This window comes from Limulus polyphemus, unplaced genomic scaffold, assembly GCF_000517525.1.
Source record: "Limulus polyphemus unplaced genomic scaffold, Limulus_polyphemus-2.1.2 Scaffold3053, whole genome shotgun sequence".
Taxonomy (NCBI): Eukaryota; Metazoa; Arthropoda; class Merostomata; order Xiphosura; family Limulidae; genus Limulus; species Limulus polyphemus.
In genome coordinates, this window is record NW_013668663.1 from 63534 (window position 1) to 88623 (window position 25090).

General features: G+C 35.9%; 1 protein-coding gene across 2 annotated transcripts in view; it reads left to right on the forward strand.

The window, feature by feature from the left end:
- The window catches only part of LOC106468559, an 85406-nt gene that overhangs the window by 21424 nt on the left and 38892 nt on the right, over nucleotides 1-25090 (forward strand). For both annotated transcript variants that reach the window (XM_013928994.2, XM_022396892.1), the window contains exons 2-3: nucleotides 2738-5095; nucleotides 16323-16672. In XM_013928994.2, coding sequence (XP_013784448.2) covers nucleotides 2845-5095; nucleotides 16323-16672 — 2601 coding nt within the window. In that variant the 5' untranslated portion in view covers nucleotides 2738-2844. The remainder of the gene's footprint in view (nucleotides 1-2737; nucleotides 5096-16322; nucleotides 16673-25090) is intronic.

Below are 25090 nucleotides of genomic sequence, written 5' to 3' on the forward strand. Positions count from 1 at the left end.
CAGAGCACTGTTCTTCAGGACTCCCCAATGCTCATTACTCCCCATATTCTACTAGTGGAGTAATGAGCATTGGGGAGTCCTGAAGAACAGTGCTCTGGAAACAATGCAATAGATAAATCAAATTCCCTAAATTTTTAAAAGCAAACTGACTCTGATTTATTCAATTTGATGATCGGCAAGGACAGGCAGAATGCTCCTTACTACACCCAGTTCCCAGTCACTGGGGTGGTGAACAGAGGCTTTTCCTCCAGATTGTTAGAGTGTGTTCCTCCACTCTTGGAAAAGAGGGCGAAGTAGGGGGCCCTCCTACCTGGGTTCCTGGATGTTTTTTCCAGATGTCGGTAGGAGTGACACTAGCTTCTGTGGGAGCCTATTCATAATACAGGTTCAGATTGGACATTACACTATCCAGTTAGGGTGTGCATGGCCCTTCTTTTTGATCAATGTCAGTTTAGTATAGTGTTCATGGAAGGAAGTCCACTATCTCCTCATAATTCCAAATGCGAAGTGTTCCCATCTTAGGTCCTTGATTGAGCACAGTGTTCCACACCCTCTCCATAATTCAGGGGGCAAGTTGGGGAGTGAGGATGAATGTTCATAATTCCAGACCAGATGAGTTCTGTTTCTTTGGTTGATTAAGGCATACATGATCCTATCATTCTGAACCTGGGGTGGTGCCTTTCATACTTCTTCAGTGTTGCTTCCTTTCTCATCATTATTCTGGTGGTTTGGTACAGATCACTCTATGGGTACAGGTTGGGATCCAATCACAAGTATGTCTGTATGTATAACATTGCAGTCCAATTGCACTAGCCACCAACTTGAGATATAGGGACCAAGATCCCTTATTCCAACCCCAAGTTGTGGAACCTCAGTTATCTGTTTGGGGCTGGCCTATAATGATTACTCGTGTACTATTCCACCCTTGATACAGGTTCTAACTTCTGGGTGAAGTGCATACCTGTTCTGGTGTAGTGCAGTTCTCCCACTTGGGTACCACTCTTATTTTGATACACCCCTGTTCTATGCAGATGCTTTCTGTATAGATAATGCCTGCACTGACCCCTTCACCTTTTCAATATAGGATTCTAGCTATAAGTTGCATTGGAGGTAATTATGTTTTGGAAGTTAACATTTTCCTAAACTGAAAATGTATATCTCCAATAATACTTACCTCTGCTGACACCCTCCCTCCCTACTAAGAGCTGGTATTAATGACTGGGATGGCGTAAGTCTTGAAAAGTGATTACATTATCTGAATGAGGTGCTTATATACAATACCAGGATACAGGGCACATTGACATGGGTGGAGATATTTGCAAATTAGATATTGCCAAGAGCATTTAAGTAGAGTATAAAAGACTGAAGCATGCAAGACGAATGTTTACATACGCAAAGTCAGTGTCGTGGAATAGCTATAAGTGTCAGTGGAGGTAAGTATTACTGGAAATACATTTTCAGTTTAGGAAAATGTTAACTTTCCATCTTATAGTTTTCATATTTCATTTGCATAACCACTAGAACCTTCTAAATGAATATCAAAAGTTTTTTTTATAATAAAAGTTTATATTTTATTTTTCACTTTCTCTATGATATTACTAGCTTTAGCTATAATCATCAACTTGTACTATAATATATCACAATGAAATGTTTAAAATTAAGACACAGGAAAAATGTACATACCTTTTAATATTTCTTTAAATAATCTTAAAACATCTTCTTTTGGTTATAGTATTAATTGTATGTATTTACATTTTCTCACATAGTTAATTTTAATGTTTTATTTTCCTTTCCTGTCGTTTAACGTTGTTATTATCTATCATGACGTACATCAATGGGTGTCCCCAACCAATATTACAGTATTATGGGCAGAGAAACTTTAATTGTTTGTAGAATGTGGTTGCACTCACGTATTATGCTAATTCTTGTGAACCAAGTAAGCATTGGGTTATATCAAAAAATTATTAAACCTTTCAAGTATGCATCTTAAAATATAAAAGTAAAACCTAAATACAATTCAACTGTTTACATAACTAACATATTTCTAGGTGAGAAACAATGCTAAAGTGCTAGTGAGGACAAAAGCAGCAACAATACTGAGAGTGGTTTGGAATTTTCCATACCAATTTTAAAATAACTATTGGGAGATCGTATTTTACAGTGTGCTTTTTCTATTGGTTATAAACATCAAGCTCAACTAAGTATAATTGGCTGAGAAATCACAACTCTTATTTGTAGAAAGTGGGCAGGACCTCTGTTAAGAGTTCCAACAAATTTATTTCTCCAAGTATGCACTAAGGAGCATGATAGAAGAATGTGTAAACAGAGCAATTAACCTAGTTTCTGTCTATAAATGGAAGTATAGTGTATGTAAAGAAGTATTCAAGTTAATTGAGGAAATTTAAGATTTTATGAACTTGTGCATCATGTGACAACAAAACTGAAGCTTAAGAATTTTTCTTTAAGGTTTATTTTGAAATAAAGGAATTAAAACTTAGAAAATATAAATCTTTGAATTATAATGTAAATTTTAATGCTAATTTCTTGTGACATGCACAGAAAAGTATGTCTGTAAATATAGGGTTAAAGGGTGCCAATTTCCTTTTTATTTATATGTTATGACTAATAGAGATTACTTGAACATTGGAAATGCTTGACTACCAGTGTCTCTTATGCAATTTAATCTAAACAGTATATTATACATTAACTTGTTTGTTTTTCTACTGTATTTTTGTAGATCTATACATCACACAGTGGATTTCAACAAAGCAACAGAATGAAATATGTCGACTATTTGTATATAACTCATCCATGTCTTTTTGTACATCCTGTTGAAGGACTGTCATGAAGACAAGAAAAGGAAGTCGACAGGGAATGCTATCAAAGCTTGTACCAATAGCAAAGAAGACAGTTATTAAAGTTGATGATGAGATAGAAATTCTTATAAGAGAAGTTACAGAAGAACTTAAAGAAACAGAAGAATTTCGGGAGCTGTTTGCACAAATGGAGTGTTCAGAGAGTGAAGATATAAGCATGTTGAAAGAGTCTGATAACAGAGAAAATGCATGTTCTTCAGACCTTGTATCTAAAGAATGTTTAGATGGGAATAGTGTGAAACTTTGTAAAAATATATTACAAAATGATGAATATTTTGAAGGTCATTCATTTCAGGTTGTCCAGAATGACCATCCCTATTCAGTGACAAAATCTAACTTAGTGGGTAATAATAATAGAAATAAAATAAAAGACACGTACAGTTCCCTTAGTTTCTCACAAATAGACACAAAAAGAACTTCAGGCAAGCCAGAAATCATAGTTTTGTCACAAGATATTTGTGGCATAGAGGCAGAAAGTGAACTATCTGTTGCTTCATGTATAGGTAATGATGACTGCTTAGAAGAAACAAATGAAAATGAAGATCAAAAAAGCAACTTGATTTATGAAAATGTTAAAGGTTCAGATATACCAGTTGTAGTAAAAAGAATTAAAGAAAATAGTTTATCTTTGGAACCTGGTGTAAGAAAAGCAGAGAATTTAATCATTTCTTCTTCTAAAAGGAATGAAGTTATATCCAGAAAAAATGTCATTAAAAGTGAGAAAAAGTACAGTTCTCAAGCACAAAATTATCATATTTCCTCAATGGATAGAGTAAAGAAAGAGAAAGTAGAAGGTGATGTAAATGAACTGCATAATAATATATCATCTAGTGATAACATGGGAAAAGAAAGTATCTGCTCCTCTGTGAATAATAACAGTTCTGTTAATTTGTTAAATAATGGTGATGTATTATTGGAAGGAGTAGTTTCTAAAATACAAAAGAAATTAGCTGAAGAAAATGATGATTTTTCATTCAAACAATCTATGTCATGTGTGGGAAATACATGTGATGAAAAGTTTTCAGTAAGTATGCTTAGAAAGAACTTACAAAATAAGATATCTAGCTGTCAGACACCAGATTTTTCTGAAGGAGATTGTTCAACTGTTTCCTCCTCAATTCCCATTCAAAATCATGTGAAAACTGAGTCGGAAAGTTCTTATTTATTAGATGATAGTTCATCTGGGTGTTCTGATGCATCTCAGCTTGCAGATGTTAAGTCGTTTAGGAAAAGGAGCAAAGGAAGTGAACTTGAAAAACTCTATGAATCTCTTCGAGAAATTCCTTGGGCTCAAGACTGGAGTCCCACTGGTATTGTTATGAAACGTAGCATCATTCGTAGATCAGGAAGGCTATCTGGTACTGATCTGAAAGCACATAGTAGGTGTTCTACCCCTGCAGGTAGCTCATTGTTCAGACGGGTTCAGCCATCAAGACAGAAGATAATTCAGAGTGGTGGTAGAAATCAGAAAAAGCAGCACGTCTTGAAACATAAAAGCACTAAGTCATTCTGTAGAGACTGCCACCTATGTACAATTTCTCATCATAAACATCCAACATCTTTCTTGAACAAAAATAAGTCCAGTTTTATGAAAGTCCTAACACCTGTCAAACAAAAAGTGTGTAAAAATCAAACAACATTTGACAGGAAGAATGAAATAAAAGTATTCAATAAGAAAAAAAAGAAACCAAAAAAAGAAAAAAAGCTAGAAGAAATAAAAAATGCTGCAAATATTTCTGTTTCTAAAGTATCGGAATTGAAAAATATAAAAGATTTTTCTGGCAAAAATATGACAAAGTGTTTGAAGCAAAAACTCACTAGAGAAAGTAAAGAGAAAGTTCCTGAGAAAAAAATCATAAATGAAACAACATTAGGTAATGCTCAGAAAGAAAAGTGTTACAATGATCAGACATTGAATAATATGAAGAGTTCCAGTAATAAAACATATAGAACAGATACTTCTCTTCATAAGAAACTTAGTATTAAGCCTACAAGCCTTAAAAGCAGTGAGAGTGGTTCCAAGCACAGAAAGAAGAAAAATATTTCTAGATTGAAGCAAAAGAAAGATGACCGAAATACACTAACAGAAGTAGCCAAGGAGAAAGGGTCACTGCTCAGAGTTGCTCTACATCCTCTGGACAGAGTTCATTTATGTGCAAACCAAGATGGAGGAGAGGGACCCAGCAGTTTCCTCAAAAACCTGTATGTGTCACAACAAGGTAAAATGCCTTACGTACAGCATTTATACTTGATAGGCATTTTTAATGAACTGCATTTATCTATGAAGTTTTGGACAACATTTCAATCTGCTAGCACAGATCCTTGTCAGCTCTAAACAAAGTCCAAAACTTCCTAGAGAGATGCAGTTTATTAAAAAACATCTTTTGAGTATGCTTTCCTGTATATAAGCCTTCTTTCAAATTTTGTATGTATAAATGATATAGATCAAATACTTTCTTTTTTCAAAAATTTACCATAAGGTTTTTTATTATGTTTTCTATAAGAGGGAGAAATTTTACTATTGTGTATGTACAGTGCCCAGGTATACTTTAGACTAAAGAGGGTTTCATTTGACATGAAAAGAGAAAATGATGCTCAGAGGCATTTTGTACAGGCCTTCTGATAAGGATGTTAATAAGCAGAATTAAATGTGCTGCTAATTGAATCGGGTGTACTGTTCATGTACATGCATTGAGTTTATGAAAACTGAGGTTTTTTTATTTATGAGGATGAATACAGTATATGTAGTAAAAATGATATTTTAGACCTTGTTTTTGGTATTGAGAAGGATGTGGTTAAAATGCTATACAACAACACATAAACACTAGTTAAAGACTGGGAGAGTTCAAGAGATAGCGTGTTGAGTAGTTGGGGAAGCTGGGTTGTATATAGGCTGATGATGTTTGATGAAATTAATGCAACAGCCAAGATGGACCAAGGGGCCCTTTTTTTACCTCAATTGTTATTGGTTGGAGTTGAACCCAAAACACACACAAAGCAAGTACACTACCAACTGAGCTAAAGGTTGAGCCCACTAGCAATTGCTAGTAAAGCACTTTTCAATGATTCAAACACTACACAGTAATGGTATTACCATTTTAATGTTTATATGGACACCAGTTTTACAATTAATACATTTAGTTTTCCCATTTTCAAAAATTTCACTTTCAGAAATTGTTATAAATTAAAAGAGAGGAAGAGTGGGGTAATGTATATAAAGATTGGAAACTAATAATTTGATTAAATTAGCTAAAATTGATAATATTTCTTCCAAGTTCTTTGGATTTAGAGAGAAAGTCCATTCCTACAGTTTAATACATGAGTAATTGCTTTAGTAATAAATGATTTGAACTAGGGGAAACTGAAATATTTCCAATGCAGAGCACCAAAATCAGACAATTGAATTCAGCATGTAGTGGGAAAAAATAGTTCCAAAGTCTGTTTTAAACATAAAGAAAGCATCATTTCCCTGAAAAATTAAAAACCACTACTTTAATTTCTAATATACTATTGTAGTATTTTGCATTTTTTGTAAAATATTTTTCCCTGAACATATTATTATTATTATACAATTTTTCATCTTGTTCATGCTCATTTATGTATTTGTGATCTAAATATAAATTCTGCTAGTCCTTTTGTACTTTATTTTGATTTTACACCTATATCTTGGCATTAATGTGTTATGAAAGGACTAACTATTCAGGGATGTTTTTTGTAGTCTGTTGTATTAGCAATTATATGTGTAGTATTGTCTGCAAAATGTAGATCACATTATTGCTCTCTATGCTATGAAAGCAAAAAAAGCTTACTATTCTTTGACTAAGAGTCAATACTTTTAAGTCACAAACAGCATATAAATGCAAATAAATAGATATTGAATGGAATAAGTATATTCTGCTGTCATGAAACTAATTGGTATCAATCTAAAAAAAAAATGTATGCTATATTACCTTTTAATTTATACCAGTGTGCTACAGTTAGTGCTTGAAATTACTATGGAATTTGGAAAAACTTGTTTAATTGGAAAAACAACAATTAATCCGTTCGATACAAAATATGTACTATTTTTCAGCCTGTCATTTTAAGTTTGTCATAGGTGTTTACACTGAGGTATGTATTATCTAAATCTTTGTACATGTTGATTTTTGCAAGTTTTTTTACTTATACTTATCTTTGAACTATTAATTCAGTTTCATGAAAAAATAATAATACATTGTCTGGTGGTAAGTTTGGTTAGATTTTTAGTGTTATTAAAATTGGTTGTCACTGCATTCATTTTATCAGTATTGGGAAATACAAAATCATTTGACCAATAGTAATAATTTTTGGGCCAATTACCATGTGTTATGCTGATCAAACTTACTTAACTTCCATATTCAGGGGTGTTGAATTTTGGAAGAAACTTCTTGTCCAACGACATAAATTGTTAGAATAATCTACTTATCCTTCTTAAAAATCTACTTGTCCCTTCTTCATCCCATAAAGCACACACACATAAACAGTAGAATGTAACTTTTTTTTTGCTTTTATATATATATATGTGTGCAAACCATTATATATTCAATTTTGTCATTATCAGAAAATCATTTCTTTTGCAGCTTTTACAAAACATGCTAAGAAATTAAAACTGGGCTATTTGTTAAATAAGACCATTAGAAGATATTACACAAAAACCTAAAAAAATCTAACTTTATTATTCATGTATATCAAATTTTACAACACCTATTATTTTGGACAAAAAACATTACATATCCATAGGCTTTTATAGTCAAAATGCTGCATATCCATTGATGCAATGCCTTTGGCAGGCCCATTAGTTAGCATGCTGGATTGTGGATATGCAGGTCCATTGTTCATGTCTTGCTACCCCCCTTCCCCTAAAAAAAAATAATCTTGCTCTACACTTCAGCCAGGGCAGAGTAACCCAAGAGCTGGTAATAGGTACTTTTGACTAGTTGCTTTTTCTATATTCTATCAGTGTAGATAGACTTGAGTAGCTTTGTGCAAATATTCATAAATGAACTAACAAGCCACTGGCAGCTCAATTTTTTTTTTATAAATAGCATTTACCATGTTTTTTATCTAAGCTTTTCATGCATTTTATGGTTTTTAACATTTAGTCATTAGGCCTATATAACACAGCATATCCAATACCCCATGTACAAACGGATAAAGAATTCATGGTGGTTTATATTAAAGCTGCCACAAACTAAACTCATGTTTAATATATTGTTGTAAGCTATATTTTAAATATTGTAATTTGTTAGCTAGATGGTGTAGAATGCCTAGAAAGTTCTAATCATTTGATTTATTTTTTTTTCTAGTATATTAAAAGCCAGATTATAAATGTGGGATAGTTGTGATGTGTTTAGAATTTTCCAAGATAGAAAGTTCAATTAGACAGTATGTTAGCTATCACATTTGCTTTGTACAGGTAAGTTTATTTGTTTACCATTTATTAATGTCGTTTCTGATATAGGCCTAAAGCAATTTACAGAAGTGTATAAGCATTCAAGCTTGTAGAAATGTTAAAGGAGGAAATAAAGTAATTTATAATTGTTGCATGAACTGGTCTTTGAATTATTTTCACCAGATGATTTAAAAGAATATACCAATTAAAGAACTATGTTACAATGCTTTGTGGAATATTATTTTGGTGAAAAATAGAACAGAACTTTGACTAAACTTCAACTATTGAAGATGACAACCATGAGGTTAAATGGTAAGAGCAAAGTGTTACTTGAGATGATGAAATTGTTAAGACAAGATCAGAATGAAACAGAGAGAAAATTAGAAGAAAGAGACTTACTACTTAAAGAATTAAAAATAACTGATTGAAGATGAGATTGGTGAAACTAACGGTGACGTACAGAGATTACTACAAAATTGAAGAAATATGGAAAGGCTGTAATGATAAAATCAATGTGATAGAAAAGAACGTCAGTTAGAGAATAAAACATCTGGAAAATGAATTATTAAATGCAAAGATTAAGACTGCCATACCTCTTTCTTAATCAATTCAAGAGTTCCAGTGTGGAATGCCATCAACTACAAGATATGGAATAGGAGAAGTTACTTGGTTTACACCCATGACCACTATTGCTGTGCCATCTGTTACTGAAGGACCTTCCTAGACTGCTTCAGCCATGAAATCACCAAATCCTGTTCCAGAGTTTATCTGGCCATTTTAACATTGGCCAATCGACAAACCAATAGACTATGATGGGAAGGTATTGTGGGAGTCATACTAAGCTGAGCTTGAAATAATTTTCAGAGTGAATGTGTGTAATAGTGTACAATGAGCAATCCATCTTGCTCTTCAGCTTTGACAACATTAAATAACTTTCCAGTTAAGAGGTGCAACAATTAACAAGCATTGGTGGCTGCCTTCTTCCAATACAATTACTTACAATTTTTGCTTGCCACTAGCCTTGAAACTCCCACCTAATTCCATATTTATACCATATTGTTCAGCTGCATTTAAGCATGCAACAGTCCTGCACCAATAGTAGTGCGACAAACATTCCTATTGCAGCTGACTCACTCTATACAGTTAAACCGAATCTTCACTTTTCAATATGACATGACATTGTTAAGATCTAGTGCTTGATTTCAAACATTTTCTTTTCTTCAGTGCATTTTGAACACATTCAAGGTATTATTTATAATCCACTATTGAGCTGCATTTCTTTATTTGGTTGTGAATTATATTTCTCACTCAGTTGTTGGTAGTCAATCAATATTTTTAAATTCACAATTTACTATAATGACCACAATGGCTACCGACAGTACCAGCATTCAACAGTTTGTGACAACAACTGCAGGTGTGGTGTTATCAGCAGAGAAAGTGTCGGCCATAGTTCATAGGGAGATGACTTTTTTCATACAGGCCAAGGGATCTCTCGATCTATAAGCAGTTCTGCTTGATGACTTAGATCAGGATGATGCAGACTTGGACAACTTTCCCTCCCTCTTCCTTTACTGTGCAGGAATGTTCTCAGCCTGTTGAAGCACCTAGACCTCAGTCACCATTTTGTATACTTAATATCACAGGCATGTTGTGTTTTGTCTTTGTAACCTGTGTCATTTATCCCTCTTCTTCCTTATTGGCTGCAACTCCTAGTTCTGAGTTTTTGATTTTCCCAACTTTGCCTGATATTGGGGTTCATGCCAAACATTTTACCTGACACCCATGTACTACAGAGGCTCATGCACTTGCATGACATTGTTCAGCAAACCCTTGCGTCATTCATGTTTTGTTCGAAGGACTCTCCCGCCTTTTCCTTACACCTCCCACCTTATCTCCTGTCCCAATTCCTCCTCCCCCTCTCAAGATCCCATTTCCTACCAGCTTCTCATATAAGCTGTTCAAGATCTTCTCAGGAAAGGTGCCATCAAACATGTTTCTCCTTTGCTTTCAGGAATCTATTCCTGACTTTTAGTTGTCCCCAAGAAGACTGGGCTTTCGCATCCTGATTTTAATCTCTCCCATCTTTTTCACTTCCTTGATGTTCCTTAGTTCACCATGGAATCCTACCTGTCTCTCAAACAGGCCTTTCTTACAGGGTTATGGGCGATAAAATTCAATGTGTCCAACACTTATCTTCACATCTGTATTGCTTGGGCATCATGTTGTTCTCTATGTTTTGTCCATGAGTTCATGTTTATCAGTTTAAAGCTCTTCCTTTCAGGATGGCATTAGCACCTTAAGCTTTCTGTTAGGTGGTCTAGTCATTTGCCTGATTCCTACATTTTCTCGGGGTCAGTTCCATCTTAATATGAATGTCTGACTTCTTCTGGCTTCATTCTTCACATAATCTTCCACACTCACCCAACTTCTTATCAAAGAAGTTGCTTGGGTGGGTTTGATAATCTAGGTGGAGAAGTCAGTTATCCACCTCATCCAATATCTTGTTTTTCTAGGTTTTTTTTTTAACCCACATTTCAGTCAAGCCCAGCCTCCTCCTCTTTGTATGCGAGCCATGGAGATTTTAGTTCAGAGGGCACTATCAGTACCTTCTCTCTGGCTTCACATGTGTTTTTTGTCCAATCCCTTGTGTAAGGGGTTCAGACTATCCACAAGTGTAGCATCCTTTGTGTCACTCTGTCCATTTCTAATCCACGTCTTTATCAATGTGAGTGGAGAGTATTTCATCATTGGTCTATCCTGCATGGCTTCTCCCATTCCTCACCTTCCTTTCCTGAGATACCTGATTTTTTACATGTATTTCTTTCTCCTTTTGGCTTGTGGATGTCATCAGTCAGACTTGTTCATTATCAACATTCACCACATCTTGTACCACAAAATCTATGTCCTTTTATATCCTGACCATTTCTTCGTTCCCAAAAAATCATCTGCCTCGAAGGAGATTTCGCCTTCACACCTTTTTCCCTTTCTTCCATATCCCATATTTCCTCTTGCTCTGATCAGAATCATCTTCTGGGCCTGGTCTGTGCTTTACGGTGTTACGTGTTAAGCATGGCACTCTTTCTCTTGATTCTTACCAATTGTTCTGTGTTTCATCCCATCAGGTTTGTCACCTCCTAATGTCCTTGGCTTCTCATTTCTATCATCCTTTGGAGGAGATTATCCAGGCTAACATGTGGACTACTCACCGCACCTTTGTGTCGTGCTACTTGCACCATCTGACAGGTTTCTGTTAAGCCAGATATTGTTTTTCCATGTAGCCATTCTCCATATGTCAGTACAAGTCTGAGTGGGTTTATTTTATTTTTTCAGGGGACTAATTCACATGATATGGATCCCACTTTGTAGTGAGTGGTGCCTGTCCAGGTATACTGATGTCCAAAATCTGCACCATGGGATCTAGAAGGTCTATCATGCTTACTATTGAAATGAGGTGTTCCACAAGACTGCCGTCAAGTTCTTCCTTGCAGCATATTGTGTCATAAGTATGTTCATACAGGATCATACACATATGGACTAACATGAATAAAGCAAAAAGAAATTGTTTCCCATTCTAACATGCCTTAGAATGCTGGAATCAGGAACAGTCTGCTTTTCAAAAGAGGGTTTTGTGGTCACCCACTGCACTTTCTCCAGTGATGTGTTCCTCCAGATTCTCCAATGCATTTCTTCTACCCCTTCTTTCAGTGAAGTATGGGAGTCTTTACCACTTCCTATTGGGGTTTGTGGATCATAGAGGATTCCTCCTGAATGTGCACAGTTCCACTCAGTCAAGAGTAGGGCAGTGGCATTTTTCCTTTGTAGAAGGTATGACTATTCTCCTGCCATATGTCTGATATTTTATTCCAGATGCTGCCAGCCTGAACTGGGTTTTTCCATCTATTATGTGGTTCATCCCTCTGGCTGGGAACCCTCTCTCCTACCACTGTCTGGATGTTGTTTCCTGGGTGACTGGTTTTGGTTGGAGCTGGACCAACCAACATAAGTCCTAACGTGTGAGTGGGATGAAAACTTCTTCCTACTACGGACTGGATATTACATCCCCAATGCTGATCAGTTTTGCACTGAAATTGACCCTCCACATTGTATTTCCAACTTCCTGATATAATCTAGGTGTACTTCTTAGGGTTTCTTGCTGCAGGTTGTGCTGGATTTGCACACATGATGGTTTAAGTTCTTGGAATGGGGGGGTCCTCTTCCCTTGTGGTTCTTAGACTTAAGGTTAATGGTTTAGGACTTTTCTCCTACCTTGGACTGGTCAAGTTCTTCCATGTGCCACTGGTCTGGACTGGAGTTACCTCCTACTTATGTTCTGATGCACCCTAGCCACTCTACACACCTTTATTTTCCTTAGAGATCTGGAATTGTTACTTTGTTCCATCCTTTGTTTGAGACACCACACCTATTGGCTCCACATGGGCAAAAGATTACATCTGGTTCAGATATTGTGAGGTCTCCCATGTGTGTGTTTACTTTCCATAGAGAGGGCTTTCTCTATGGCTGCTTTTCAGATGCATTTGAAGGGTGATCATCTAGGTAATTTTACACTATTCCCTCCACCTGCTCAATGTGGGATTCTAGCTGTAACTGTAAGAGGAGGTAAGCAAATGTATCGGAAGTTAATATTTTCCTACACTGAAAATATATTTTGGATAGATATTACCTCTACTCCTCACTGCTGGTGTCATTTTTTGTGTCCAATCTCAAAATGAAGGTTGGATTCAACTGTATAGAGGGAGTCAGTTGCAATAGGAGGGTTTGTTGCACTCCTATTATTGGAGGACTCTTTTACGCTTAAATGAAGCTGAATCATGTGGTATACACCTGGAATTAGGTGGGAGTTTGAAGGCTAGTGGCAAGCAAAAATTTGTGCACTTGAGGGAAATCAAAAAGAGAATAGCTGTTACTGTGATCAGAGGTAAGTATCTATCAGAAATGTATAGGTTCAGAATGTTGCACCAGAAAACATTATCAAGAACAAGCTCTGGGACAGGATATAAATACATTTTCTGTGTAGAAAAATTATAACTTGTACCATGATATGAAATTGAACCTTTAGCCACATGTAACCTATAGTTTCAATCTTAAAATTCATACTTATTGCTGCTTACTTTGGCTGAGTGATATATGTCCTTTCATAAGATTGATGTTTGATGCACTTTTCTTGTGGGATGCTATTCTTGTGTTTAGATTTAAGAGCTGCCAGTTTTGTTTTTATGTGATTATGTAGACTTCTTTTTTATTGTAATGGTCAGGTTTGGGTTATTTCTATGGGCATAGAGGTTAAATAACTGTAAGAGGATCTTCAATTTTAGTGTGGCCTGTGGTAGCAAGGTTCAAGCCTTGTTCAGTGAAATTGTTTCTACATCCTGATTTGGTATAGTGTGTAATTAGTGGAGCCATTTCAGTTGAGTAGATGATGAGTCAAATTATTTGTATACATGTGTGGTTGGTCTATTATGCTGTGCATGTGTGAGATATTTTTTCAGTTTTTAAGCATTGTGACTCATTGTATTATGTATGGTTACTAGAATAATCCTACTTGTTTTATTGTTGAAAGTGTTCTTTTCACCTTGGGTCTGCATTATGTAAGGTCATGAGTTGACCAAATGTCAGTGTAATAAACTGGTTAAGTTTCTTTTTGGCTACATTGGTCCTTTGTGTTTCACTTTGACATTTGGAACATCTGGTAAGAATGACAAGTGCACCCTCCTATTCTGCGGGAGAGAAAGCTTCTCTGCTTTTGTTAGTTCCACCTTCATTTCAGTACAGACTTTAGTAAAGTGTAATACAGATAGAGATATAATATTGTATTTGAAATTACCAGTTTTAAAACCAAAATAAAGTTCAAAGACAAACTAGATGATGCTAGTTCCTTTTTGTCATCATTTTCACATGGGTGAGTTGTGGGAAAACATGTGACCATTTAAAGATGAGTGATTACAACAATGTGGAAGATAATAAACTGTAGCAGGTTATGATTGGCTGAGAATTTCTAACAATGATGAAATTAATTCTAAGAACTTAAATGTGAAAGCAAAGAGAAATATGTTATAATATGTCAACCACACTATATCTACTGTATCCAATGACGACAAGGTCTTTCACATAATACCAGAGTTTATCAGGCTGGATAGGGTACAACGGACATAGTAGTGATCTAGGAGCTGTTATACAAAAGAAAGTAAATTATGATAGTACAGACTTTCAAGTTCAAACATATGTGTGTGTTTATATATACATAATTTTTGTGTGTATGTATATGATGTTTTAGGCTTTTAATTTTCCATATAATTTTGATAAAGTTTCAATCAGTTCCAACATTCTTACATTATAAACATTTAATTTTCAGAAATTTGAAATGATTTTCCTGTTTTTACAATTTTTGTCATTTAAAACATTTACAGTATTATTTTCAGTAGTTTCATATGTATCAATAATACTTGTGTATTACACTGTAATATCAAAAGTTACTTATATTGACAACATTTCTTTTACTTACATGTGAGTAATAAATATGTGAAAAAGTTCATTATTTTGGCATTACTTTATCATTCATTCCCCGGATGGACAGTGGTAAGTCTTCGGATTTACAATGCTAAAATCAAGGGTTCAGTTCCCCTCAGTGGACACAGTAGATAGCTCAATGTGGCTTTGCTGTAAAAATAACACACAAACACACACACTTTATCATTCTTACTTGTTTAATACTTAAATTGTGATAAATTAAACTGCATACAATATATCATGAGCAAGTCCAAATATTATTTCCAGTGGCATGGTTAGATGCACTTGTTTTCATTTAACACAATATTATAATCAATCACTGTGACATATATATACATCTAACAACCCTGCTGTTATTTATTTTTTAAACTTTTATGTACATTTTCTAGTTCCTAGTGCGTGAAGAAGTGTTGTGTTTAGATATGTAGGGTTTTCACTTTTTATGTACTTAGGCAGTCCAAGAATTACTTTTATCCATTATATATTTCAATTTTTACTTGTACAAAAAGGTTTTTCTAATGTGTTAATATAGTTGTCGAATTATGCATATAACTTAAAACTATATTTCACTATATGTGCATTTTACACAATTTTCATGCATATATACTTGTAAATAGATGTGTATTATTCATTTCTGTATTTCATCAGAGATTTCAAACTTTTGGTTGCATACCTGTTTATTTATTTAATTGTAATCTTTTAAAATTTAACATATTTTGTTGTAAGCCAAATTATCGTAGTGTAAGATTTATAATACCTTAGATCATTATTTAATAGAGATGCATGGGGTTTTCATTAGATGCCAAATGAATCACCAGCTTACTTCAGCTAATTATGGCTGACTTACCTGGCTACTTTGGTTTTTTATTTGCTATTTCTATCAGCCTTTTTATCTTTAAAGGTCTTACCAGAATCACTTTAATTATAACTTTTTGGAATATTTTATTGCCTTAAAAAGTGTTTTTAAATAGTTTTGAAGCCATTTGTAATGATATTAGGCAAGCAAGACATACATGTATATTCCTGTTGGATAGCCAGCTTTATGTACACACTGTCCATTTTCTGCTTCTCAGCATGTAATTAAATACAATTTTGCTGTTCCTGATTAAGTAATGGTATTTATATAAAAGATGTTCAAGATACTCCCAGTGTAAATAAAGTTAAAACAGGTAAATATATAAAGTGAGTTCATATATTTATTACCTTTTATGCTGTCATTTCTCTTTATATTGTTATTTGAAAGAGGCCAGAAAAAGCAGGAAATGGTGTTTCTGATATTCTTGATTTTTAGAATTTTTAGGGGAACATGCCCCCAACCACCTAGTGGGATTGAGAAGGGTATGATGTTGGACCTTCAGCCCCAGCTCCATCTCACTGACAGGATTACCCATCTATTTTAGTATTATTGCCCTAAAGATAATGAAAACCCTGTGTGGATATTTGTAGGTGTGTTATTGCATGTGTTTTGTATTAAATGCTATAATTGTTGCTATATTTTGTGATTTTTCTAGAAACCAGTCTTAAAGCAGATATATATAAAAAAATTCACACTGCATGGAATGATTTAGACAAAATTAGCTGCAAACATGGAGTTCCCACAGTTTCTGGCTACCTCACCCATCCCACGGGAAAACCTATCTCTTCCATGCTTCGCGAAGTTCAAGAATCTATTGTTGATTCTATTGAAGAGGACAAAATCTCAAAAAGGAAAAAGGCTTTAGAGGAAGATAACTTAAGGCTGAGTAAAAGACAGAGTGAGTGTGCCTTTCGATACAGAGAGATTGCTGTGAAGAAACATCATAACTACATCCAAATAATTCTTGTGCCAAACACAATACGGAAAAATGCCTTAAACCTGGAGGTAGGTTTTATGTTTAGTAATTGACAACTTGTATATATATATATATATATATGAGAATTTGAGAGCATAGGTGCACACCTGTGTCTTTTGTGTTTTTCAACTATAAGAGTAAGAACAGAAAAGTGTATATACAAAAGAGGAAATATAGGACAGACAGCAGAATTCATTCAACATCTTAGTTAAGGGGGCTCATCAATAATTTTCTGACTCATCATTGATATATTAATTATTCTTTCCAACCTGGATGTGTGAGTTGTAAATGAATATTACTATCTTTCTTCTTTGTAAATAATTTTGTTTTATCTTCCTATTTTTGAAATTGATAATATGAGAAAAACAGTTGCATAATTATGACTCTTTTCTAACAATTAATTGGCCAATTTTTACTAATTGGACATTTATTTTAGTATTCTTCCTATTATTATACAATCCCTTCATTCACCATGTTTGAGGTGTAATATGATGCAGACAGAGATATGATGATTTTCTTGCATTCATTCCTCTGCTAGATTATAAACTCTCCAGTATTGTGTTAAAATGTAGGTCCAGGCCTGAAGAATTAGTGAATTAACTTAATGAATGTTTGTTTCAGCACTATTATAGGAATATGTGTAATCATACTAAAATATTGTGTTTGGATGTAGTAATGGTTTACCTTTCTTGCCTTTTACAGATCCATATTAATTGTTTGAAGCCATCCAGTTGCATAACTAAACAGCAAATTAATTCCAACACAATATCTTACCTACTCTCACAAAAAGCTTTCTCGATTAGTACTGTCCTCTATCAGTGCAAATGTTTTGCTTGCCACTAGCTTTGTAACTCCCACTTCTTTCTGCATATCTATGTGAAAATGATCATGGAGCAACTCTTCACCAATAGGAGTGCAATGCTACCCCTATGGTAACTAGCACTCTCTCTAATAATGCACTTGTTAATCACTTCTCGATTAGCAGTCTTACTAATAAGACGTGTTTGTTTTTGCTCGTGATTTCCATTTTGTGCATTTTTTTTTTTTCTGGATACTTTTTGTTCAATATGTTCAAGTTTATACTTTGTAATTATGCACTTGCAGTTTCAAGTAGTTACAACTACTACTGCTATTACTGCACCTGCATATTTACAGACCACGTCTTTAGGGTCAGTCCCACAGTTATCGGCTGATGATATGACTTTTATGATCTGTAGAGAATTGTCTCATTTCATGCAACATTCACGACCTGAGGAGTATCCCGTCATACCAGTGTCTGGTGTGTCTGACAGGAAGGATGAGAATTTGTACATCCTTTTCCCCCCTTCTGAATATACTTCTCAGATCCATGTCATACCAGGGGACTTTCCTGGGCCTTCTTCTCCCATTGTTGACTTTATTCATCAGATTTGTTTGATTTTGTTTTTGTCTCCTGTTTCCTATGATTCTACCCCAGCCCTCCTTGGAAACAAATCTTTGGGTCAATATCTGGTTTTTCCTTCTTCACCAGATATTGGGTTTCATGCTTGTTGTTTTGGGGAACAGTTGTGATCGGGAGTCAGTATGCCTCGTCCCCTCATACATTGGATGATTATGCTTTTGCTTTTCATCGTACCACCTACCCATATTTAGACTCCCAACATTTGGAATCTCATATTCCTCTGAGTGGTTTGGGATGTAATATTGGCTTCTTGTTTGTCCCACCCATCTTTTTATGTCTCAGTGGCTAACTCACCACCTTCTTGTCCATCTGTTGTACATTTGTTTGGCTGCCCATTGTCATTTTCAGGCATTCCTTGTCAGTGACTCAGTATTCAGTTCAGGGCCAATGGGGGACAGACTTTTCCTGTTTGCCCATGTTTGGAGGTGTTTTACAGTAGATTCATGGGTTTCAAAGGTTGTTTCCAAAGCTCTGGCTCTCTGCTTCCTGTCGTTTTCCCCGTTGTTTCTCCCATCCAATTCCCCCCTCCCCTACATGGGATCCCATTTCATGCCAGCATTTGTTAGAGGCAATTCGAGATTTAATTTTCAAGGGTGCCATCAAATGAAGAAATCCTTCTCATCCAGGGTTTTATTTTCATCTGTTTGTCATTCTCTAAAAGACAGGAGACTGGCCCCCAGTGATCAATTTAATGTCTCTGAATTGCTTTCTCATTATTCCCAAGTTCAACAAGTACTTTATTCTTTGTTTGGTTTTTCTATCATGTCAGTGGATGACGAAGGTTGATGTGTTGGATGCATATCTCCATATTCCCATCTCCCCAGCATACCTACATTTCCTTCATTTTGTTCATCACAGGTGTGTTTTCAGTTTTAGGTACTTCCATTTAGCCTGGCCTCGGCCCCCTATGTGTTCTATCAAGTCATCCTGTCATTCACTTAACTGCTTCATTCCCAGAGGCATTCATTTCCACCATTACCTTGATGACTGTCTCCTGCTGACATCCTAACAGGCTGACCTTGCCCTCCATACTTAGTTTCTTCTTCGGAAAGCTGACAGGGTCGGTTGGCTCATAAAAGTGGAGAAGTCATTCCTTACATCTACCCAGTTTCTGGTTCATTTTTAATTGACCAGTGGAGCTTTGTTTGGGATCCCTTGGATGCTACTATTACCCATACTTACTGACAGACTTTGCCTGGTGGCTGGATTGGATGAATACTACCACATGGGTTTATCTTCCTCTGCCTTATCTGGTTTGTCACATTTTTACAGATACTTCCCTTTCCAGTTGGGGAGCGTATCTTGACTGGCAGGAAGTTTTGAGACAGTGAACTCTTTTCAAATCCACTCCCCATATCAATATCTTGGAGCTTCTTGCTGCTCGGTTAGCTGTCCTTCACTTCCTGCTGTCTCTTCTGATCCACATGGATAATTCAACAGTGGTGTCCTATATCACCAGGCAAGGTGGCATCTAGTCAAGGGACCTTTGCTTTCAAAATTTGAATCTTCTGTATTGGGCCCACAGCCATCAAATTACTTTCTACTGATGGAGTAATTTTTGGATCCTATGGTTTTTCAGGAATTGTATGCGTGCTGGGATGTCCCCAGTTTGGATGTATTTGCATCTCCTCTCAACACACAACTTCCCCATTTTAGTCACATGTTCCTCATCTGCAGGTGGATGCTCAAAGCCAGAATTGGTTCAGTTGTTACCTATATGCTTATCCTCCTATTTGGCTTCCTCCTCGTGTCCTTTCAATAGTTCTGACCACTCCTTGTCAAGTTAGGTTAGTGGCACTGTATTGGCCAGCTCAGATGTGGTTTCCACTTTTATGACAGATGCTGGTGTTACCACCTATTCATCTCACTTTGTTTCTCACGCTCCTTTTCCAGCCTCGCTTCAGTGTGTCATACTACCCTACCCATATTCCATCTTCATGCATGGCTTTTGTCAGGGCCTTTGCCAGATGGTTCCGGACTTTCCAGATGTGTTGCATCTTTGATTTCCCATCCAGTTCGACCATCATCATTGGTGGTTTATCAGCGTAAGTAGGCTACTTACTGCTCTTGATTACTTGTTGTCTTTTTTTACTCTCTATTTCCTCTTATGGGTTACAGGGTGGCTTTGTCTTCCACCTTTCCATTTACCATATTTGCTTCTGTGTTCCACTCTACTTTCCTATCTATCATATTTCATTTATTCATTCACCATTGCTCGTCCTCCCTGCCCTACTTTTCTCCTGGATTGGAATCTCACTGTTGTCCTTCACATCCTTATTCATCCTCCATTTGAACATTTGTTGTCTAGCTTGTTATATCACCTTTCATTGAAGTCCTTTTTTCTATTATTGTTGGCATGCGGTCACTATCGTTCTGATGTTTTTGCGATCAATATTTACCGTGTTTCCTTTCACTTTCCTCCATCTCCCAACTTTATGACCATTCAGATCCTGATCACCTACTTTGCCTGGTCAGAGCCCTCAAATGGTATATGACATGCACTGCTCTCTTCCATGGTTCCCATGCCCATTTGTTTATTCATTGGAATCCTACTGTTTCACATGACCTTTCTCCCATTACTATTATGGGTTGGACTTTCTCAATTATTCAGCTGCCATTTTCTTCCCTTTTGCTAGATGATTGTTGTTTAATCATGTTTTTTTCATTAGTTCCATCAGTTGACCAAGCCCCTGGCTGCCCATTTCTGTCTTTCTTTGGAGAGCATCATCAGTGCAGGTATGTGGACTACCCCATATACCTTTACATCTCACTCACTTCATCACTTGGTCGTTTTATGCTCTGTGGGTTTCTGCTTACCTCCAGTTGCCATTCTGTATACCTCTGTTTCTTTGTGACAGGTAAGTACTAAGTTTCTTTTCCTTTACAGGGGCCTCTTGCTCATCGGTTATGGATCCTGCTCTGTGGCGAGTGATGCCTGACCAGATATACTAAGTCTTAAATCTGCACTCTCCATCATGTAAGCATGCTAGATGACTGTATGCTGATGTCATGTATACATTAATATCAACAATTCATACAGGACAAATCATCATGTTGCATGTTAATGTTATGCACACCATAGAGATGGGGTGTTCAGCAGAATCAATCGTAGTTATATCTTGTGGTCTTTTGCTTCATAAATATGTTTGTTTTGGACTGTACACTCATGGACTTACATGGGTAAAGCTGACAGGGATTACTGCCCATCTCTGATGATACGTGGCATGGAAGCTCTTCCTACTTCAGACCTGATGTACGGTTCTTGACTCTGCCAGGTGTTGGTTGATCGACTCCGTCAATGTGGTAGCTTTGCTTTTTCAAAATAGGGTATCCTGGTCACCCATTGCATAGTCTTCAGTGTTGCAGTCCTTCAGACTCTCCAACAAACTTTTCCTCCCTTTCTTTTAGTAGTGAACGGGAGTTCTTGCCACTTACCAGTTTCGAGCAGTGGGGTGGTGGACCATGGAGGCCTGTCTTCCTGAGGGTACATAATACCACTCTGTTTCAGAGTAGGGTTGTGGCATTTTGCTGGAGTCAATAATTTGGGAATTTTCAAAATTGAAATGTGCTGCGGGTAAAACATACAGGTTATTCTAGAGTTGTAGCCAAGGGTTCTGAATGGACAAAATTGGGTGATGTTGCATCAATGTGTCTCATTGACAGCCAAGCAAACATAATGGGGAATTTCAGCCAATGATTATGATTTTTGTGCACCAGCAATACCAAATGTGAGGCACGCTTATACCCAGTTTTATTTTATTACTCCTCACAATCTCTACCAACCTATCCTTACATCTAATTATATGCCCAAAGTAGTGCATCGTGTGTTTTATATATATATATATGTGTGTGGTTGGAAAAATTTTAAAAAACAAACTTGCTTGTGTCAGCAGAAAGTGCTATCATTGCATGTTGATTGGTACTGAAACAACCAAGATATCAGCTTTTCATCTTTATATAGTAGATTACCATCTTCTACTCCTAAAATAAATGTTTGATTTTCTTTTTCTCCTAAATATTTCAAGTAAACTCTATAAATTTCCTGACTGGTGAAATCCCTTTTTAAATAATAATCACAATCTGTGTGAAGGCTTCCAATTTTTATACAGGTAGTTAGCCAACCTTCTTCTTTCTCTTGAAGCATAACTTCTACATTTATAACTCACACTTTATCAAAGAGCTCTTTTATTATGTGCAGTTGAAGATTTTAAAAATCCATCTGGAATAGATTTAAGCATGCCTTAACTCTTACTGAATGCATCAATATGAAAAACATTTTCCTACTTTAAATCATAAGTAAAGGAAATCACTGAAAACACTAAATTAAAAATCAAAATTTAACCCCTGTTTAGGTACATTGTACTACTATATTAAGAGTAAAAGACATAAAAACTAACATTCTTTGTGTTTTTTACTCTTAAGCCCATTTAATTCAAACATTTGATAAATGTACAAACAATTTAACCATTAACAACATAAAACACATGAAATATCCCATTAAAACACCCTATAACATGTATAACTGCATGTAAAATAGCATTTAACATTGAAAATGTAAGGTACAAGTATAATGTATAATCACAAAACTAAAATTAAAGAAGAAAAAGAAATAAAAAGTAGAGATACCATGTCCAATTTAAGAGTCACAATCTAACACAAAAAATATTTAATCATTAAAATAACTTGAAAGAAAAACAGAATAAATACCATTTAAAAAAAAGACGTATGTCAAATGATTTAGAGCTACAAAAGGCAGAGGACACTCCAAATTAAAAGTAAGATACAAAATAACGTATGATGAACTAAATGTGTACGAAATATACACTCACCTCAAAAAGTGGTCAAGTTTCCACTTTGCTTATCATAACACCATCAACAGAGCTTCCAATATCACTGTTGTCTTTTGATTGGCAGCTGTGGGTGCCTTGAGGTTTGATCTGGCCAACACTAAGTTCCGCATGGTTTCAGCTAGCCTGTTCAGTAGGTGCTGTACTTCCTTCTTGTATCAAAACAGAAGAATGTTCTTTCACCTCAACCAATCTTCTTTCCAGTTGAGAGGGGCTCAGGTCTCTGTCTACTCAACTGCCATCTCCTGGCAGTGGAGCTTGAGCACTGGAATCTTCTTTAACTTGGGCTGTTGCATGATCACCTAAGATAACCTGGAAGGGAGTTCCACACTAGGCATCTTCTAGGATGTCTCCATATGGTCTCTTTGTCAGTGGTGCGTTGCCTTAGAGACTACAGGTGGTATACATCCTTTGTGATCATCTAACAAGTCCAATCCTTAATGTCGAAGCTCTCTTGTTGATGACAGGAACAATTATACTAGCTGTCCAGCTAATCTGCGATATTGTCATTCTGATCTTAGATGCCAACATTACAGCCTTGCCGGAACCTGTTGCACCTAACTGTGATATACCTTGAGATACACTTAGCTCTTGGCTGTGAGGATGAAGTGGTCACATTGAAGATTCTAAAATGACTGTTAGCTTTTCCTCATTGTTGTGCTTTCAATGACTCAGCAGTGACTTATAATGCTCAAAACTGGGTTTCAATACCTGTGCTGGGCATGTCATAGATAGCTCATTATGTAACTTTTCACTGAACAATAAACAAACACACTCATCATTGTGTTGCACTTTGTGATGGGAAAAATTATCAGACCTACCTTTTCTTCAGTCTTCACCTTTGTAGATAGCTCTAGCAGTAGTATGGACTCCTGCTGCTGGGTTGCTTGGAAGCTCTGCTCCTCCACACGAGACAGCATTGACTCTGATGATCCAATACTGTGGACTTCACAGTGGCATTAGGGCCTTTACCAGCCATTGCTGGCTGCTCAACCTTTGATGACATCAGTCCAACTCATTTACCAATTCAGTTTAATGCTAGACACTTATGTACTCATACCCATCATCACTCATAAAACATGCATGCCAAACTCTGACTCATCCTCATGTCTAGCTTACCATTTTGTTGTCCTGTAGACAGAGCCCAGTTTCAGTAGGAAGGAATGGGAGTCAAGAATACTCAGGTCCTACATAGTTGAGCTAACTCGGGATATGTGTCACTAATCTCACCTTTGACTGCTAGTTTTTGCCAATGCCTTCATTGTCCTTCCTTAGGGACTTTCTTCCATTTAAAAATTTTACAACACTTTATGGCATGACTTACAGGGTTTCACCATCTACTATTGGTACCTTCTGCCTCCTCTTATTACACTTAAAACTTGCATTTTCATGCTTCAAAATTGTATGTTATAAGGAAATATCATTTAAAAAATATTCAGTAAAACTGTTTGCTTATTAAAATATTTCAATCTGCAAGACAGAAAATAACCCTATAACAACCAAAGGCCTTGGTACACCATATGTATATATTTTATATGGTGTCTAAGCTATTACTTGTAAATTTCACATACTATTGACACTTTCACTCACTCATTGTTATTTCAGCTTGATCAAGTGAAAAATATCCTTGCAGTGTGCTTATCAAAAGCACCAGGTAAAACTGTGCTAGAACAACTTGGTAAAACTATGTTCCTTGAAACCCCGGGTAAAACTGTTTTCTCTCTTTCACCACAATATGTATCTTTGCAAGTGTTGTCTCTTCCATGAAAAATCTGAAGTGTCAAAATTGGAGCATTATTTCAACATTAGTAAGAATCAAAGGTACATTATATTTTCCAGTAATACTTTCCAGGTTATTCATCACAGTTAATCTCATATTCATAATGTCATGATTAAGTCCTTTTTCCCCATGCTCTCATTATTTTCTTCTTATTTCCTTCTTGTCTTATTATTATTTATTACCCTTCTTTGTGTGTGGTTGTATCATTTGTTTCAGTTTGTTTCACTCTTTCAACCTAGGCTCGGTCCCTGGGACCGACCTTGTAACCATTTTGTGCTTGTTATAGTTTTCATGCTATAACTTTTAAATTAGTAAGTGAGTTTTAACGAAACTTGGCAGTTTATCAGTAAACATTACAATGCTTTCTTACACAAAATAT